The sequence below is a fragment of the Cyrtonyx montezumae genome, unplaced genomic scaffold, assembly GCF_038088225.1.
Source record: "Cyrtonyx montezumae isolate F1298 unplaced genomic scaffold, pur_monq_1.0 scaffold_2, whole genome shotgun sequence".
Classification (NCBI taxonomy): Eukaryota; Metazoa; Chordata; class Aves; order Galliformes; family Odontophoridae; genus Cyrtonyx; species Cyrtonyx montezumae.
Window position 1 is genome coordinate 10,886,937 of NW_027071936.1, and position 20,009 is coordinate 10,906,945.

Consider the following 20,009-nt stretch of genomic DNA (forward strand, 5'->3'; position numbering starts at 1 on the left):
AGGGGGGGTCAAAGATGCAGACAGCAGCGCTCCGTTCTCGACTCACACTTCACAACGCTGTGATCTTTTGTTTTTTTCATTTGGAGGGACCAGAAAGAGAGGAACCTGTAACAGCAGCGGCACAAATCCAGGCGTGCTGGGGAGGTCCTGCTCCCACGCTCTGTTAATGGGCTGTGGGATTTGAGTCGGGCGAGGAGAGCTGTGCTCTGTGCTCACAGCAGGCTGAGCTGGAAGGACAGGGCTTCCCATGTTAACACTCCACGAGCTGCATCAGACTTACCGTATTAGCTGCCTGAAATTGTGTCACAGCCTTATTTTTAGTACACTTTTATACCTCTGGGATGTATTTTATTTACCAAGGAATTGGACCTAAACAGAGATGCTAACACCAGTGCACTAAAGGGCACTTCAGACGAGTCTCTGTGAGGGCTGTACGTGTGTGTTTGCAGAAGGGAAGGCAAGGCAGAGCGAATGCTGTGCACACACCTTCCTGAGCCACTGGTTGGAATCAGTTTGTTTTCCAGTCTCTCTTAAACAGGACTACAATACCATATTTCATTGAAAAAAAAGATTCAGTAGTTCCTTATAAACAGTACGAATAGGAAAGAACCTAATTTAAAGCAACACAATAAAATACAGCAGGCTAGAACTTGGCAGAAGGTATCACACAACATTTGCTACACGTTTCACAGGCTGCCATCTGCACCAACAGAGGGTGCAGGCACTATCTCAGGGCTATTGATCCTGACCCAATGATGCCCTGCACTGGATGGCTAAGGAAAGTTAAGACTCTGCTCTTCCAAAGGTGTTACCCTCACTGCAGATTTATTCCCTGGAGAATCCTTTGGATCCTCAACTGACAGCCACAACAGTGAGCTGTGGGCCCAGGTGGGAGCTGGTGCTGCACACAGGGAGGCTCAAGTTGCAATGAAGAACGTGTCAGGTTGAAGACGAGGGGAAAAAAAAAGACAATTTATTGCAGGCTTCATCAAATGTTCCTGGTGAAAACTGGCAGAACTGCACAAGGAAGACTCAGGGAAACGGAGTACAATTTCCTAACTTGCCAAATACGGGCTGTGCAGCAGACAAAGGACACCGATCGGGAAGGACTGCTGTCCCAATGCTGAGGAACAGACAGAGCACAGAATCGTAAAAAGCTTTTGTCAATAGAATTTCATACCCAATTATTGTCACGGGGCGCTCAAATTTTATTTTCCGCAATTCCTCTGGCAAAAGGCCAGTTCTCACGTGACCTCCATAATTTTCTTAATCGCATCAATGAAATCATCTTCCCTTCAAGGCAACCCATTTTCTTCCTGCTAAGAGAGCTGTTCTCTCTTCGAATTTCAAGCCATTTCGGAACCGACCATAAATAGTCATTTTTCTCTTACGGAGAGGAACGCATCTGCAAACCTTTGATTTCGTTAGTCATACTCAATGGTACCCACTCCCACAAGGTGCTGGTTCAAAGATGGCTATTTCTCGTTCGCTGCATGAAAAATGCTCTCACCAGAATAATGCTGAACACAGGTAAGGGGTGAGCAATACACACCAGTACAGGATCATATGGAAACAGATGGCCTCTTCTACGTGCTGCAGCATGGAAGGACTGGCTGCCTTGCAGGGATCGCAGTCTGTTCCTGATCTCATGCCTGCTTCCAGTCTGGGTGAGCAACAGCTGGTCTGGACCTATCAGGTACACTAAGAATTAACAGGTTATTCTAGTAGCTATGTAGTTCCTCATTATATCCCTTTTCAGTAAGAGCTTGCACTGATCTTTTTCCTTTAGGTGAGCTGAAGCCCAGCTTCAGGAAAAATATAGAAATCTAGGAAAAGTGCTTAACTTAGCAAATGCTGGTGATGGCATCAACTCAGCAGGGCTCCTCTTCTCTGCAAAAGCCTTCTGTCTACCTGCCCTCCCTGCAGCCAGTAAGGTAGAGAGCACTATAATTCAAGAGCAGCTATTGCTCATTTCTTTGTCACTCTGTCAGTCACTGGCTAGCAGAAATCTCTGTAGAAATGCATCTACAGATATTCTGAAAACTTGGCCTCCACTGATGTGAAAATTAAGTGGTGACTCATGCTCCCATCAGCTCCAGGCTTGATTACTGCAATTTGATGGACTGAGAAGCTGATATTCCATCGAGACAGCAATTTGCTTAGGGGAGCAGCAGAGAGGCCTCATTGGCACCAATTGCTTCCAACGCATCTCTCTTGTCCTTTTAATCACTAGCAAATTTAATTTCACTTCTCACTGAAGATCTCACTCACTGCTTTTCTGGCAGAAGAACAATTCATAGGCTGACTCTGTAACCTCTGCTACAGCTCTAGATTCCAGCACAAAACAAACTTGTTTGTACCAACATCTCAGAACTGCATTTCCTGGCATTTCCTATCCTGCCAATCTAAAGCCCCACTACTCACGATGACTTACCATCCTGCCGGGCGTTCTCTGTTGAATGAGAATGGTGGAGGGTGCGTACACATAAGCTTCAAGAAACTGCATACAAAATGTCTCCTTGCAAGAGCTCACGGTCTAGCAATCACAAGTGGTAAGTGGTTCACCAAAGTAAAGTGCAAAGAGAATTTCCTTCCGACACAGCTCCAAACAGGTGCTGTAATTTCAGTTTGGGAGACCGGGGCTACCCATGGAAATAGGGGTAAAAAAGATGTGGTTTATAAGTGCCAGAAAGGGCAGGCCATCCGACAGGAAGTAGAGAATACTCTTCATCTGCTCTCTTCAGACACTACGTTATCACAGAGTGTTGCTAGAACAATGGCAGGGCTTTTCAAACAGATTCCTTTGGGAGAGTGCTCCACTGCTTATACAGCCTTTTCACCGGAGATATGCAAGTGTAGCCAAGGGCAGGATTTAGTCTCTCATCTATTTAGTGTGTTTGCAAAGGATGGTATGCGTTTCTGGCACTTGAAAATAATAATAGTAATATAAATGCATTTGGATTATAACAAAATGGAGAAACCATGATTTAGCCTCTTACTGTGCTGTAATTCCCAAATGCATCGACATCTATTTAAGTTCAAAATAACCTACAGTTTACAAATACAATGCTGCAATTGTCTGCTGTAAAGGTTCTGCATAAGATCATGACAACACAAAACACAATTCGGTGACTGAAATTTCATTTTTAATGTCAGAATAACATAAAAAAGTAGCTCTTTCTCCATATAAAGACCTGCAAAAAATGCATACCAGGGAATGGTCCTTCCTAGCATTTCTACGCGTGTAACTGCTCGTATCTTATGCACATATGCACTTACACACAGATAAATGTGCTTGCAGACAGACAATATTTCATCTTAACTTCTAACCTCCCACCGTCAAGGTATTTTCACAGAAAACCATACACAAAACTAAAAGCTCCTCTTTCCCTGACTGCCAGAATAATTGAGAGGACTACAGTAAAACTGACTTGTTGGATTACTCCTCTTTGGTCTGTGAACAAGCAAACTGCCCAGCTTCTGCTGAGCCTGTGGTCTTTCTGTTGTATAATCCATTCACACCAGCTACAAGTTGCACAAGAAAAAAAAACCAACTGCAAAATAAAGATCTGTATTTTTAAATACATAAATGCTTTACCCTGGACCTTTCTGGGGCCATCATAAGCTTCTCAAGTACTGCACAAAAGGGGGGATTAAAACGTTCTGAGAGACTCAACACGAGTTACAAAGATTCCCTGTGAACTCTCAAGTACCATTTTATTGTCTTGGTGGCTTTTTTTTTTCCCTCTGATATCATTAAATGGGATGACAGATATGCAAAAGCTAAGAGGCATTAATGATTAAGAAAAACCTTATGTTTTATGTACAAAGTCATCACTTTGCATCGGTTTTGTCTGATTATGTTCATTACCAACACTTAGTTAAATTTAAGGCTAGAAAATCAAACTGTTTTAACCCTCTACTGAAAAAACTGTTGGATTTAATGAATTAACTTCCATTCGATGATAATTTGCATTATCCCTACTTTCCCCAAGTGCAGTTCATTAAAAATTTGTACACAGCGGACAGATATATGTATATTTAACAAGACAAGCAAACAATTTAGAAAGCTTACAAAAGAACAAAAAGTAGGTAATAGGTTAAAAGCTGACCCAAAGGGTAAGTGAATCTACCTTATTTTCCTATTAGCCAAATGAACTTCAAAGCCACCCTATTTATTAAGGGCGCTAAGCGGAACAAGAAGTCATAAAACAACAACAGTCCTCAAACAAAACAGAATCGATATGCATAATTAAGTGCCATCAAGTGTGGTTTTAAAATACGCATTTCGGTTTTGCTTTAACATTCCCTTTAGATGAACACCTCCGATGCTGATAAACAATAATAGGTTGCCCCAAGCAATCAGCAGTGAGTTAGTAAAGGCTTTAACAGAACTCGACTTTAAAAGGAATTGAAATATTTGTAAACGCAGAAAATACTGAAAGAAAAAAAGAAAGAAGGATGTTTTCAGTGGAATCTAAGCAAGTTGTTGGTCGTACTGAAGATAGGAAACTCAGTACACAGAGGTAGCTCAGTAAGGGTAGCGGCAGTGTTCTGACTATTTAGCATCAACATGACCACACTCAGTCATTGTATGCCTGAACTTTTCCTGCATATTATAACAAACAGCAACAAAACAACAATGATGAGAAAACTGTTATTCTTTGTGGGAATGTTGTTTTGCCATTCAAAACTGCAAAAAGAGACCCTGATTTCAATGGGAGATTACGTCCTTACATACTCTGGATGTTTGAGTTTATAGGAATAGAATAACAAGAAGACAATTTGAGTCTGGACTCTGCTGCAAGCACAGACAAAGGAATTTCTGTGCTCCAAGAGCCAGTTTCTGAATAGCGTGTTTAAGAAACAGCCCAAGAATGCGCATGTTACTCTCTTCAGTTACCGCCCAGGTTGGCCAGTTGGTGAACCTCATTATGCCATCAAGAGATACAACAATCAAAACTGTGAGCTTGCTGCTTGATCCCTGTTTGACCTACTTCTTCCATTCCTTTTAGGGTTGAAATGTACAATTGCCAGCACGGCTTTTGCAGATCGGTACCCCTCAGAGCCCAGGGTAGATCCTCTTCTGAAATCCTAATCTCCCAGACAAGATGCAGTGCTGGCTAGGTGCTTAAAATACATGCCTGTGTTCCTTCCTCTTCAACTCTGCCCTTAGAAACGGTCTTTCGAATGTGTTTTATATAGGGTTATTAAAAAAGTAACATTTTATTTTTTAAAAAGTTGTGAGGGATTGTCAAATTAGCTATGATAGTGTTCCTGTAAGGATCCTACTAATTGGAAACAAAAATAATTGTCAACTCTTGTCCTCACAAGCTACTGTTCATTACCAATGCAGCAACGTAGAAAACAAAGCTTGGCTTACTACAATAAAGACTCTGCTTCAGTATTAGCATCCTAAATTCTGTCACTGCAGATCTCTGTGCACTGCACCAGGGGAAGGAAAAAAAGAAAAAAAGAAAAGAAAAAAAATTGTGTTCTTTAGGGGTAAATTAGAAAAAAATCTTCTAGCTGCAAACACAAATACTTCACTCATAACCCAAGCACCAGATCAGTTCTTTGAAGAAGCTTATGAGGCATTTAAGATATACAATGGCACAATATCATACAATGGAATTGAAAGAATTTTCTTGGGAAACCATTAACTTTGAAGGAATGTCTAGACAACTGTGTCAACAAATGCAAATAATTCATGCTTCTCAGCTTCTATCCAATGGATGGCCCCATGCTGAGTATACACAAACTCAGAAGAAAAAGGCATGTCACAGTCATATGACTAGGGAGTGTAACAGAATCACACAGAAATTCAAGTCATTCTTGAAAAAAAAGAAAAAAACCAACCCTCAGAAAGCTCTTATCCAGAGTAATCCAGCAGAGGGACAGGCTACTGGTCATTCTGGCTAGTTTAAAACAGAAGCTTACAGCTGGTGCACCCTGGCTCCAAAGCAGGGGCAATGGAAGAAACACGGCTGTTATTCATGACCTCTTCATTTCACTCTCTTAGAAAAATAAAAACTGAAGAACTTCAAAATACTGTACAAACCTTTTGCAGTAGCCAACAAAGCAGCTCCTGGAAACAACGTTTTTGCCAAAAATGCATCCGTAAGGCACTTAATGGGTATCTTTTACATATATATATGTATGTATATATAAAAATAAAATATGCACTGAAGTAACATTCACAAAAACCCAGTTGTCTCAATCATCTGTGTGTACAGTATAGTACATATATACATTCACTGTGCCACAGGCCGTCTCCACCATTACACCTTCACGGGTACCTTGGGTTGCCTGGTTAACTTCAGTGCCTGTGAACAGAAAAAATAAAGCAGTCACTTCCTTACATTCTTAATAGAAGACTGACAGCACGAGACAAGCTTCTTATGAAGGGGTGACAAAATGCTCCGGGTACTTCTGGGACGTTGAGTGAGGTATCAGCATGCAGCTGACAGGCCAGTGTAGCTTCTGTGATATCTTTGCACCTCTGGAAGCCCATCACAACAGATAACCTTAAGAAAGGAACAGTAAGAGATACGGCTGGACTGCAGGCGAAGGAAGCTGGAACGGGTCTCCGGTGTCTTTTATAGAAAGCAACTGTGGGGTCCCACTGAAGAAACCACCTGTGGCACACGCTAAAAAAAGCTTCTGAGCTACTCAGGGAGAGACAGTGAAGAAAACCTGCGTGAATGCCTTAGTATTCTTGGGGCTTCTTCCACGTGGCTCAAAGCACGCTCTTGTGTAGTCGCTGATGCAGTGATGGCTGTCACGCACATTGGATGTTACCCTCCTCTATGAGGGAAGGTAACAATAAGCCACACCCACCTATCCAGGGATGCCCTTATCCCAAGCCATGCCTGACATTTTTGTTGACAGTGGCTGTAGCTTTCATCTGCTTTTATCAAATGTTTTCACAAGGAGAGAAAATCCGCGGAGAGTTAAAGTGATAGAAGGGTCAGCCAGTTATGGCAGCTAAACTACACAGTGCGAGGTCCTACTTGAACGACAGGTGGTCATCCTGCGATGCAGCCTCACTAACTTCAAAGGTAGTTGTGACAGGCTAAAAAGACATGAGGTTTTCAGCTGCTCCTGTATACACAACGTGGGCACTGTGAAGGATAATGCCTTCTTTCGGTGTGCTGCACGACAAAAGAAAAGCTCAGTGCTTTCTTGCGGCCAGAGAGAGAAGCAAGTTCATGACATTTGGAACCGGTGTTTATCCACGTCCTCCTGGGGTAAGTGTCCTGACAGGCCAGCATTTGCTTGATAGGCGAGAGACTCATTTCTGGAAAGCTGGCTAAACTAGCAGCATTCAGACTGAGAGATAAGTGGGATGGGTCTTCTTAGTGTAGGTATTAACCTTTAATATCTTACACGTAAAGCTTGCCTGCACTGCTTGAAAAACATTCTAGCACAAATGTAAACCCTTAAAAAAAAATCCAATCCTTTAAAAATAAATAGGCTTAATTCCCCTCAGAAATGCCAGCTTTCAGAACCACCAGCATTTAACTATTGTTAAACCTAGCCATTTGAGATCAGTCTTTTGGGTATTATTCGACAAGAGATTTGGGAGAGAGATGATCTCAGTTCACATTTTGTTCAGGGAAACAATTTTTTATTTTTGTTTTTTAACTTTGTAGCTTGGCATATTCCGCTGCCATATTTACAAACGAGAAATACCTTAGTGTAGATGAACCTCTAAATATTTAAATTCAATTTCATACAACCAGATCACATGTACTACCATAATTAAGTAAGAATGTCACTGCAGTCGAGTACTGTGACTGGATAACCACCTCCCCCTGCAAGAGAGATGCCAAAATGAAGCCAAGGTGTTTATAGAAAATAAACATCAAGGGTGATGATGACATGTTTGTTTTCAAAGCGGAAGACCATTATCCAGTCACAACATTCACTTCTATTATACTTATTGCAACTGCACCATACCAAACCTCATTGATTTTTCTTACGAGAGTAATTAAAATAACATTTGTGAATAATAGAGGAGGCCAACTGAAGAAACTGCTGCAACAAGAACAATTCCCCAAAGTGGTTCTATGGTAGCATTACAGTCTGATTAGCACAGAAGGTTTATTTGAAGCTTAATGAATAAGAAACTAGTGCTGGTGAACTGTAAGTCTCGGCAGGACTGGTTGACTTTTCTGATGCCCTGTTTAAAGGCTGCGTTAACTTGCAGCAACAGACAGCGGCCCCTAAGGGCCCTTACCACCCCTGAGGATCAGGGAGGACTGGATGAACCCCAGCTAACTGGTGGTCTTGGCAGCAGGGAGCAGTTAGACAATGAAGAGAAACCTGCATTGCAGGGATTGTTTTGTCAGTGGTAGTGACTTTATGCCCTAGGAGTAGCACATCATTTTCTTGATACAGTTTCTGATAACTAGAAACAAGTATCGTTGCTTCAGACAGTTGGTATTTCTGAAGTTATGATCTGCAAAATTCCACTTTTGGCTGCTAAGACAGCTTAATGAGACCTGATTTCTGGATGCTGCTGGAAAACTGGGGGCTTTCCTGTTTTTTATAATTCAGACAATCATACATGAAGCAACACAAAAAGTATCTGTGTTAGGAATTAGTATTCAAATTAGCAAGGCAATTTTGCTGAAGTAGTAAACTGGAGTCTGTTGAGTTTTGCTGAAGACTGGAAACTTGGAAGGTATAAAAACCAATAATTCTTCACTGATAGGTGACGAACGAGGAGCACTGGTGGAGCTGAGCCTTCTCCAGTATGGCTCAGCCTTCACCTAACACGGCCATCTAAAACTACTCAGTTGTCACAGCTTCTTGACCCTTCTCATCCCAAAACATTACGATGGTATTATCATCAGTGGCAAAGCTGTGGGGTGGTTATGACTGTTCTGAGAACTCGACTGAAACCACTGCAGTTATCATGTAAGTCACAGAATGGCTCTCATATGTGAATAGCTGCAATCAGCACTGAAATAAGCACAACTTGAATCAGTGATGCTGATGCAAAAATCTCTAGGTTAGTCTATAACCCTGCAAGATATTCCAGGCCATATTTTCAACATGAAACGGGAGGCACTGAACTTCTGCAGACTTATGGCTATTGTGAAGGGTGACCTAAATAAAAACCATACAAACCAACCAACCAACAGAACAACCTGCCCCTCGCTCCAAAAAGAACAAAACTAAACACCAATACAAAATGTTTCTGTTTTGTTCCTGTACAATTCCTAAAGGGCCCCCATTTCAGCCGATTCCTGCAGCTCTCCTGCCACTGAAGTTCACATTTTTCACATCTTCACGAGAGATCCCATCACGTCTCCACAAGAGAGATGCAAAGCAGTGATTACTATCTAAAGACTACGAAATTTTTAATAGATAAAATCTGAATTTATAACATGAATGCTTGCTGCAGTGAAATGCACAAACTGCAGAGGTCTAACTTATGCATTTGAACTTTTCATAATGTAAGGGGCATGAAGTTCAACCTTTTTAGCATGCCACTACCACGAGCGTCTAAGAAACAAAAATCCCTACTGTGGGATCCACAAGAAGGAACCTGAGGAGTTTAAGACTTGTGCTTGGGTATGTCTTGTCTCAGGGCAAACTTTCCATTACAAATAAAAAAAGCAATTCTTACCTTTTGCCTAGAAACCATCCAAGATTTTATTGTTGGTACCAGAAGACTTCCAAGAAGAATCTGAGCAGGATGATAGATGAGTAAGGGGACAGAAATTAAGGACAGGTGCTCATAACCTGCAAAGACTATCTTCAGCATCGGAATCCCTGCAAGCAGAAAAACAGGAGATGCACTCTTAAAGAGAGTCAAAGAGAAAAGCAAAGCATCTTATCTTGCACTGATTTTTTTTTTTAAATGCAGCCAAAACAGGAAGAAAAAACAAAACAAAAAAAAACCCCAAAACAAAACCAAAATGAAGTTTTACATAAAAAATAAAAAACCCACAACCACGCAAACAAACCTGGAAGAAAATGAACAATAACAACAGAACACACATGGCTTAGTCCTGTGCCAGAAAGGAAGAAGTAGGGGAACAACACAAAATATTTTCTTCTGCAAGCTCCTGATGACATAGGTTAGATTTTTTGCTAAAGCATGAACCTCCCATTGCCAAGTGTTTCTCAATACTGTTTACTCACTCCTTCCCCTCGTCATGCTGTTTTGTGTTTTCGTGACTGTCCTCCATCCAGAGGATCTGGAGGAGAGCCAACTTCTGCTTCTTCGGTCCGCTCACTACCAGAGGAGGGTTTCTTGGCATTCTCCTTGCCAGTAAGTGCTCAAATTATACACTTCCCCGCTTAGACTGATTCACGCAGAGTGGACAGTCAAGTACTGTGCAGGTGAGCACCCACGTGTCAGAGCACAGAAGTCTGCTCTAACTGTATGCCTCAGAATAGAGAGCATGGGAGAGAAAAGATTTTGTGTGCAATACGCAGCAGTCATAACTGTGATGAATTAGGAAGCAGGTGGAGTACAGAAGTTGTTAGTTGCTGGGAGAGGTGAGTTTTAAGAGCTAGACATTTTCCCAAAGAGCTTGGATTTGTACTCAAGAGTGCTAATTCTATTAGACATCTCCATATGTAATCTTCCCACTTGATGAAGTAATATGTAAGATTAAATTTGATTTAGTTTTGTGGTAATGAAACTGATTATGCTGACTTTGAACATGTTATTATTGAAAATGATCTGTTGAAATCTTGCAACTTTGTGACCGTGCTCCAGAAAGCATGGGTACAGGCAATACTTACAACCACCTCATTTCATTTGACCAGACATTTGGATAGATGCAGACAAGACTTGCTGCTACTCCTCGGGATCCCCCTGAGAAAATACCTTACTTTCTTCCTTGTTTAAAATGTCACTGTAGGAATCTTCCACCAGCATCAAGTTTGCAGCAAACAAGACCAGGCAAGAGTTTCACAGAATGCACCTGTGAGTCTTCCTTAGCAGTGACAAAGCTGAGCACCACAGCACATGCCCCTCCATTGCCCCATTAGTAAATGGCATTGATCAACCACAGTTGCCATACTTACATAAATCCCTACCCGTATCTTGGATAAATTCTTATTCTCAACACCATTCCAGACTTCTCTTAATAAAAGTAGCCCCCTTCCTATATGAGGACACACAGTTCATTGATAACAGGCCACCAGTGGCCCATTGCTGTTGACACATATCTAGGCTTGCTGAAACCTGCACACTGTTTCCACAGCACAAATTCTTTTCATTATTTTAACTAGTTTCATCACATTACACTACTAACAATCTCTACTAGTAGATTTTTCCTAGGGGGGCAATTTTCAGTGAAAAACTAAATCAAACAAAGGCTTGTATGCTTAATTCAATATTAATAAATAATTACCCTTAAAACAGTATCACAGACCTACCATCAATTCATAGATTCATAGGTTTATTAGGTTGGAAAGGACCTACAAGATCATCTAATCCAACCATCCTCCCATCACCATCCCTACCCACTAAACTACTAAATCAAATCCCTTAGCACCTCATCTAAACACTTCTCAAACAGCGCTAGGGACGGTGCCTCACCCACCTCCCTAGGCAGGCCATTCCAGTGCCTGACCACTCTTTCAGAGAAAAAATGTTTCCTCAGGTCTAATCTAAATCTTCCCCGGTGCAACTTGTGGCCATTCCCTCTCGTCCTGTCATTATTTATCAGGGAGAAGAGGCCCACCCCCTCCTCACCACAACCCCCCTTCAGGAAGCGGTAGAGTGCAATAAGGTCTCCTCTGAGCCTCCTCTTCTCCAGACTAAACAATCCCAGCTCCCTCAGCCGCTCCTCATAAGACTTGTGCTCCAGACCCCTCACCAGTTTTATTGCCCTTCTCTGAACACGCTCCAGGGCCTCAATGTCCTTCTTGTAGTGAGGGGCCCAAAGCTGAACACAGTACTCGAGGTGCGGCCGCACCAGAGCTGAGTACAGGGGGACGATCACCTCCCTGCTCCTGTTGGCTACACCATTTCTAATACAGGCCAGGATGCCGTTGGCCTTCTTGGCCACCTGGGCACGCTGCCGGCTCACGTTAAGCCGAGCATCAACCAACACCCCCAGGTCCTTTTCCTCTCTACATTCTTCAAGCCGTTCTGCCCCAAGCCTATAGCACTGCATGGGGTTATTGTGGCCAAAGTGCAGGACCCGGCACTTGGTCTTATTGAACCTCATCCCATTGAGCTCAGCCCAGCTGTTCAGCCTATCCAGATCCCTCTGAAGGGCCTCCCTACCCTCAGGCAGTTTGACACATCCTCCCAACTTGGTGTCATCTGCAAACTTACTGAGGGTACACTCAATCCCCTCGTCTAGGTCATCAATAAAGATATTAAACAAGATGGGCCCCAAAACTGACCCTTGGGGGACACCACTCATAACGGGACGCCAGCTGGACTTAACTCCATTAACCACTACCCTCTGGGCACGGCCCTCCAGCCAGTTCTCCACCCAGAGAAGAGTGAACCTGTCCACGCCACGGGCTGCCAGTTTCCCCAGGAGAATACTGTGGGAGACCGCGTCGAAGGCCTTGCTGAAGTCCAGGTAGACTACATCGACAGCCTTTCCCTCATCTACCAGTCTGCTCTCCCAGTCATAGAAGGAGATGAGGTTGGACAAGCACGACCTGCCCTTGGTGAACCCGTGCTGGCTGGGTCTGATCCCCTGGTTGCCATGCACGTGTTGTGTGATTTCCCTCAAGATCATCTGCTCCATAACTTTCCCTGATACCGAGGTCAGGCTGACAGGCCTGTAGTTCCCCGGGTCTTCCTTACGGCCTTTCTTGTAGATGGGAGTCACATCGGCAAGCCTCCAATCTTGTGGGACCTCTCCAGATAACCAGGAATGCTGATAGATGGCAGAAAGTGGCTCGGCAATCACCTCTGCCAGCTCCCTCAGCACCCTTGGGTGGATCCCATCTGGCCCCATGGACTTGTGGCAGTTCAGATGGAGTAGATCTCTGACTGTCTCTGCTTGGATCACAGGGGGTGCATTATGCACCCCGTCCTGGACTTCCAGGTCAGGGCAAGTACCCTGCGGACAACTGCTCTGTCTATTAAAGACAGATGTGAAGAAGGCATTGAGAACCTCAGCCTTTTCCTTATCCTCTGTAGTTACATTCCCTGCCACATCAAGTAAAGGAGAAAAGTTCTCCTTATTTCTTCTTTTGCTGTTAATATATTTGTAAAAGGGTTTCCTGTTCTCCTTTACAGCAGTAGCCAGTCTAAGTTCGAGCTGGGCTTTTGCATTTCTAACTTTCTGCCTGCAGATCTTGGCCAGTTCTCTGTAGTCACCCCAAGTAGCCTGACCCATCTTCCAGAGGACACAGACTCTCTTTTTCTCTCGGAGTCTCAACAAAAGATCCCGGTTCATCCACACTGGTCTTTCCCTCCTCCGGCTCGACTTACGGGACTCCGGGACAGCCTGCTCCTGTGCCTTTAAGATTTCCATCTTGAGGAGCATCCAGGCTTCCTGGACCCCTTTACCCCTCAGGAGCGAGTCCCAAGGGACCCTTGCAACAAGCGTCCTGAACAGGTCAAAGTCTGCCCTCCGGAAGTCCAAGGTAGCAGTTTTGCTAGTCACCCTCTTGACATCACCAAGAATAGCAAACTCCACCATTTCATGGTCGCTCCGGCCAAGACAATCTCCAACCTTCACATCTCCTACTAGTCCTTCTCTGTTACTGAAGAGCAGGTCTAGCAAGGCATCTCCCCTGGTAGGCTCTTGCACCAGCTGTGTCAGGAAGCAATCTTCCACACACTCTAGAAATCTCATGGACTGCTTCCTCTGCGCAGTATTATATTTCCAATGCAACAGAACTGCTTACTGCTAACACTAGTTTCTAGAGCTTGAGGTTAGATGGCGTTTGGACAGAAACTAAATGGGCATTTGCATTGTATTACAGAATGTAATTTGCTTTAAATACCCATCATAGTGTTTTTGTAAACAGATAATGATTTTAGTACCTGTTTCCAAGTTTCAACAACACCCTTGTGGGTCTTTTTCTCTTCTCCAACCGCAGAAAAAATAAACTATAATGCTATATTTACTTTCATATGACAGCACCTGGTGTTTTGGTAGCGCAGTTTCATCCACAGATCTCAAAACACTTTAGTAAGCTCAACAGGACTCCTGCCGACAATCAGAGAACCCAAAGATGACTAACCTGCGATGACACAAAACTAACGGTGGAGATATGAACAGAAAGTGTCCTAAGTGATTGAGACGTTCTTTAAATTACTGCACATTTTCTGAACAGAAAATAGGAGAAATTCTAGTCCAAAAGGTAAATTCTCTGGAGGAAAGCTATTTCAGTGAAGTGGGAAAAGGAAATCGAAGCAGTCAAATATAGATACAAGATACTGTAGTTAGTGTGACAATGTAATTAGATCACAGGGTGGAAAGAGATTCTTAATTCACAGCTCATTTAAATACATGTCAAAACAATGGGTTCATACAAGCCACTAATGTGCAATTAAAGTTGCTGCTGTTTACTAGAAAAATACTAACAAGTGAAGAGAAAGCAATCAATACGGCAGGTACACACTTGCTGAAAGGAAAGAAAAAACCCTGTTGCCTTTTCTCGAGCTTTCTGATTTTTCCAATTCCAACAGTGCCTCGGTGCAACTCACACAGAAAACAGTTCAGGACAAAGATCTACAGACAGTCACAAAACCTTATGTCAGGAACAGTACCGTGAAGCTAAACCAAACAGCACGGGATTTTATTTGTTTTTACAAATGCTCTCTAAACTTTCTTATCCCACTGCACAGTAACTCCAAGCTCTGGTATGATGGCTAATGTTTTCCAAGTGCATAAAACTGACACAAGCTCCTACTTAGGAAAATTTTAAGAGCTATTAAGAACTATTAAGAGCACTTAAGAACAGAAGAAATTGGATGTGGGTGCTCATTTGTTTGTTTTATAACCATTTGCCCGCCAAAACAACAGCAGCAACAAAACAAAGCAAATCTCAGCCAAAGGAAGAAAAGTGAGATGGCAATAACTGGGCTGACGCTGCATGCTAAATCTTTGCACAGAATGTATTTTCAAAATGAGGTTATGAACTAGCATTAAGAGAAGCTATAACAGAAACGCTAGTGACATGCTGCTACAATAAAACTAATAAAGTAAGGTGTGTTTAAATCTTTCAGATGGATAGCAAGGAATAAAGGTGCTAAGCAAAATAAAACTTATCTTTATTTTGGGTTGTCCACTCTTCTTTTCCTCATCATTTATAGCATATTGTTCCTAGTGTTAATGGAGTACGATGGCTATGCTTAGTATAAAGCAAGTAAAATTTTGCACAGGACCAAATCCCTTATCATAACCAAGCCTCCTGCATAGTCTAATTCTCTTCAGTTTCCTCAAAGCACACAGCAGCTGGACACTGTGAGCCCCTAGCATTACTGGGGCATTTATTTACAGAACGCAGTGCTAAGGCTGCATTCCTTGCTACAGGAAGGAAGGGTACAAACTCTTTAGAGGCAAGGTCTGTTGTGACAGGACAAGGGGCAATGGTCTGAAACCAAAAAAGGGAAAATTTAGACAGGACATCAAAATGATTTTTTATTTCTTTATTTATTTATTTTTACAGTAAGGGTGGTGAAGCACTGCAACAGCTTTCACAGTGAGGTGGTGGAAGCCCTGTTTTGGGGGAAATTCAAGGTGAGGCTGCGTGGGTCTCTAAGCAACCTGGTCTAGCTGCAGATGCCCCTGTTCACTACACTGGAGATGGACTAGTTGTCCCTTAATGGTCTGTTTCAGCTCTAAAGAGTTTATGATTCATCCTGACTGACACTGAAGGAGGAACACGGGAATTAACAAATAGATCACAAACAAACCGAGAAGTTTAAAAATTGCTGCCATGGTCTGAAGGTTCATGTCACAACCATCAACTCACATGGCTGCAGTTTATGATGTTTCAGGCTTCAATCAGCTAGGCTTAGCTCTTCTGCCAAAGACCCTCAGTCACTACATATGATGTGAGGAAACTGTGAAAATGTGGTACCCAGCTGAGTGAGAAGACAGCACTTCACCTGACCAGGAGCACAAAGAGGAACAGGAGAAGGGAGAAAGCACTGAGATCATTCCGTAGATATCCCTTACAAGCAAGATAACAAATACCTTTAGCATTTTATTCTGAATTTGCCTCTTCTCCTTTGTTTAGTTTTTTCCTCCTATCACTCACTGTTCACCCTTCTTCCCCCTTGCTCACGGGTTCCAGTACTCCAAAGATATATTTTTTCCTCATTTCTGTTCATTTTTTTCCTCCCTTCTTTTCACTCCTCCGCTTCCATGCTTCTACTCTTTTGTTCGCTGCCCAGTACCTTCAATGTTGCTCTCGCAGCAGCATAAAATGTGGGCACATCCACTGAAATCAATAAACTGCCAGCAGGGCTACTGCAACTAAGAAAAGGGAGTTAGCCTGTGATACGGAGTGCTGTTCACTTTTCTTCCTCGTTGCAGCCTCATCCAGCCATTTCATGCAAGAACTTAGAGTGAACCTGAAATGCTGTTGATCTTTCACCTACAACTTTCCAGAGCAGCGAGGAGGAGTGAGGAGACTACTTCTGTGCTCTGGTATGGGAAAACCCTGGTTGCTCTCCATTGCTGTAGGGTATTCCAGTCTTGATCCAAGGCTGTGGCTTTTCAGCCCCAGCTTAAGGCCCCTATTTCTCCAGTAGCCCACGTGGCTGAAAGCTACCTAGCCTTCCTCCAGCTTTGTACCCAATATAGCCTCCCACATGCTCCCCTTCCCCCTGTGCTACTTTCCAAGTTGGTCATCACCTTCATGAAAGATCCATGAAAATGGTTTGCCACATCTCTGCGTTCAGTTAACTGTAAAATAACAATAATAAAAATCCTAGAACGTCTGAAAATATTTTTAAGAGAATTTAAATATAGGACTCTTTTCATCTAGCTATCACGGCAGTAATATAAATGAAGCAAATTAATTTTAATGCTCCAAGGTACTGATTCTGTGTCACTGTCACTGATGGTATCCAGCCAGACTTTATGAGATGGCATTTGACTTTATGGAAGTGAGCACTATGCACGCATTTACAATTTTACAGGGACTTTAAGCTGTCATGCTGAAAAATGTTTATAAAACATTAATCAAAAAATGCCTCTTTAATACAATGCATTGTCTGAAAGATGTTAGGAGGCACATATTGTAAATGGATTCTTTTTCTGACTAAAGTAATTTCTACCAAAAGCCTTTCCCCACTGCTATACAAGTACACAGTGTGGAAAGATAAAGAGCACTTTCTCAGCACATTACTACCTGATTCAAACACTTGGGAAATCACTAATGTACAGCATGCCATATTTCCATGTCACACATGACACATTTGTCTAAAATTACCCAACAGACTTTGACATTGCAGCATATTCCATAGCAGAGCTTTCAACTGACATCTGCCAAGTAAGAACTTCAAGTAGGAGCTTTCTTCTTCTAACAAGCAAGCAAGAGTTTTCTTTTATCCTATACCCATGATGGAAGTGATAAAACAATAAGTACTGGAAATCAGGGTGGGTTTTTTTCTACTGTAATATGTTTATTTTATGCTCAATGAATGTGTACGCTCCCCTCAAAGCAGTGTTTCATCATTTGTTGTTTTCTATCACACTGCAATGGGTTCAGAGACCTTAATAGAACATTTTTATTACCACAAAAATCATCGGCCATTGTCTCCCACACCCAGAGCAGAATTATTTCCAGACGCTCTGCTTACATACTTTACTGTATAGATTTTTCCCCTTAAATGTCCTCACAACAAACAATTTATCCTGAAACTTTATTGCTTACATTACCGAAACGCATTTCAAATCACAAAACGCTCCAGCATTTCTTCTCAGGAAAAGAAGTTTGGTACAAAACAAAGAGGGCACCGCTAAGGCTACGGAAGGAATCAGAGCATCAAACACAGCTGTTAGAGAGAGGCAGTGGAAGTACTTAGAAGAAAATCCTTCATCTGTGGATTTACAATTCTCTTTTCTACTCATCTACACAGTTCAGAATTTTCAACTGCCACAGTGTTCAACTGCAATACACGAAAAAAGCAGTTGTATGATAGCAGCTTTTCTGAAACTCTGCGCCCCGATGTCTTTCTGAAGAACCTTTTCAGGGGTTGATACGAAAGGAACATCGCCAGGCCAAATAACTATTGTCCTTGTTGAGATTCTGCTATCACATACTGACATCACAACAGGAAAAGATGCTTTGGAAAAGTTAACTAGTTAAGGATTATATTAACTTAACCACATTTTCTCCGGAATATGCACTAAACTCAAGTGTTCTTCCCCCAAGACAAGTTCCTTTCAGGTATGGAAAGCGCTGAACGACATCTGAATAACCATATAAATACTTGCTCGCTGCCATGTATAGCCGGTTTAGCTGAAAAAAGCACCTTCCAGCGTAACAAGAAATCGCATTAAGTTGGAGGGAGAATAGATCTAGTGGAAGCTGAGCCTAAAACAATCAGCCGAGTCTTCCACAAGTGAAGACTTACTCAGAGTAGAGTCTGCTCGTGGTTTTTAAGCCCAACTCCACCTGCAACTCTAGGACTGCTTTTTTGCTCTTAGCGCTCACCAGGAGGTCGTAGATCTTATAGTCATTTTGTACTCTGCAGAGGGCTCGAGATTGAGAGAAACTATACGCGACTTCGACTGCTCTCTTGTTCAGAAGGAAATAACCATATCAAGCCGAGACTTCAATCCACTATGGTTAGACAGCCCTGCACTATGGTTTGTGGTGATTTTGGTTCAATTACACTTCAATGACCGAACTTAATACTATTGTGGAAACCTAACTTCCACTGGTAGGGCTCTAAAGGAGATCATCCAACAGCACAACCACAACTGCTAGCAGATGATATGACACTCAATGTCTGACTGGAAAGAACCAGCAAAAGAAGTAACATTTGAGGCTATATTCCCATTGTCTTTCTACCCACAACTACGCACGCTATGAAGAGACTTGTGCTTAAAATATCATCAGGGAGAAAGAAAAAAATGTTTACTCTATCTGCACATTTTCCTAAGTCAGCTGAGGAAGCTGTGTAATGGGAAGAAAAAAAATTAAAAAAAAAAACCCAAAAAACAACACCCAGACTCACAGAGGGGTAAAAACAAACATCTGACTAGGAGTTTTTAGAAGGGACTGGTGAGAGATTTGAGAGACTCAAGGAGCCTGGAATGGCTGCTAAGGAAAACTGCAGTATGAAATGACCTAGTTCAGTTGAAGGTCTGCACAGACTTTCATCTTCAAATATTTTCACCTTCATCATCCTCCGTGAGAAAGAACCATATTACCAGAATATTCAACAGGCCTTCAGATTACACTAGATGACTTACCTCTTCTGGAAGACTTGAATTATTGGGAAGGCTCTGTACAGAATCAGGGTGCTGTAACCACACAATATAATCCACGCAGTTATGTTAAGATGCAAGAATTTCCCTGACAGCCACACTATGTTGTAAGAGACCGGGCTGGTCTATTACTCAGGTAAAGAAGAAGAAGAAAAAAATATGGAATAAGATCTTTCTTCTGTTGCAACGAACAAAGACAACAAAAAAAAAAGTAAGAAAAATCTGGCATGCTTTGAATGCTCTTAAAAAATAATTATTCTTCAGTTAAGGGGGTCACTGTATTCACCATAAATCAGCAATTTACGTTAAATATAAGTACAATTACTAAGGAACAGCACATCTTGATTCTATCAAACTTTTAAGGAAATAAATGTGAAGGATAGAAGAGAAAGCGAGCACAGTTTGTCTATTTCGGGGGTTTCAACACATGTTCAGATTGGAAGTGATGTTTAATGAACAACATGGGTAATCTTACCAGCTGCTAACAATGAAACATTTAACACCAACAACAGAAGAATAGATACTCAGACTCCAAACACCTCCACCCACCTGACAACACAGTAGTAATCATTAGTTAACAGGGAACAGGAGAAGGAATTGAACCATCAC

At 42.2% G+C, this 20,009-nt stretch overlaps 1 protein-coding gene across 2 annotated transcripts in view; it reads right to left on the minus strand.

The window, feature by feature from the left end:
• Positions 1-4,667: 4,667 nt before the first annotated feature.
• SLC10A7 (solute carrier family 10 member 7) overlaps positions 4,668-20,009 on the minus strand; it is a 138,592-nt gene continuing 123,250 nt past the window's right edge. For both annotated transcript variants that reach the window (XM_065736388.1, XM_065736387.1), the window contains 2 exons: positions 9,641-9,786; positions 4,668-6,326 (listed from right to left, as the gene is read on the minus strand). In XM_065736388.1, coding sequence (XP_065592460.1) covers positions 6,282-6,326; positions 9,641-9,786 — 191 coding nt within the window. In that variant the 3' untranslated portion in view covers positions 4,668-6,281. The remainder of the gene's footprint in view (positions 6,327-9,640; positions 9,787-20,009) is intronic.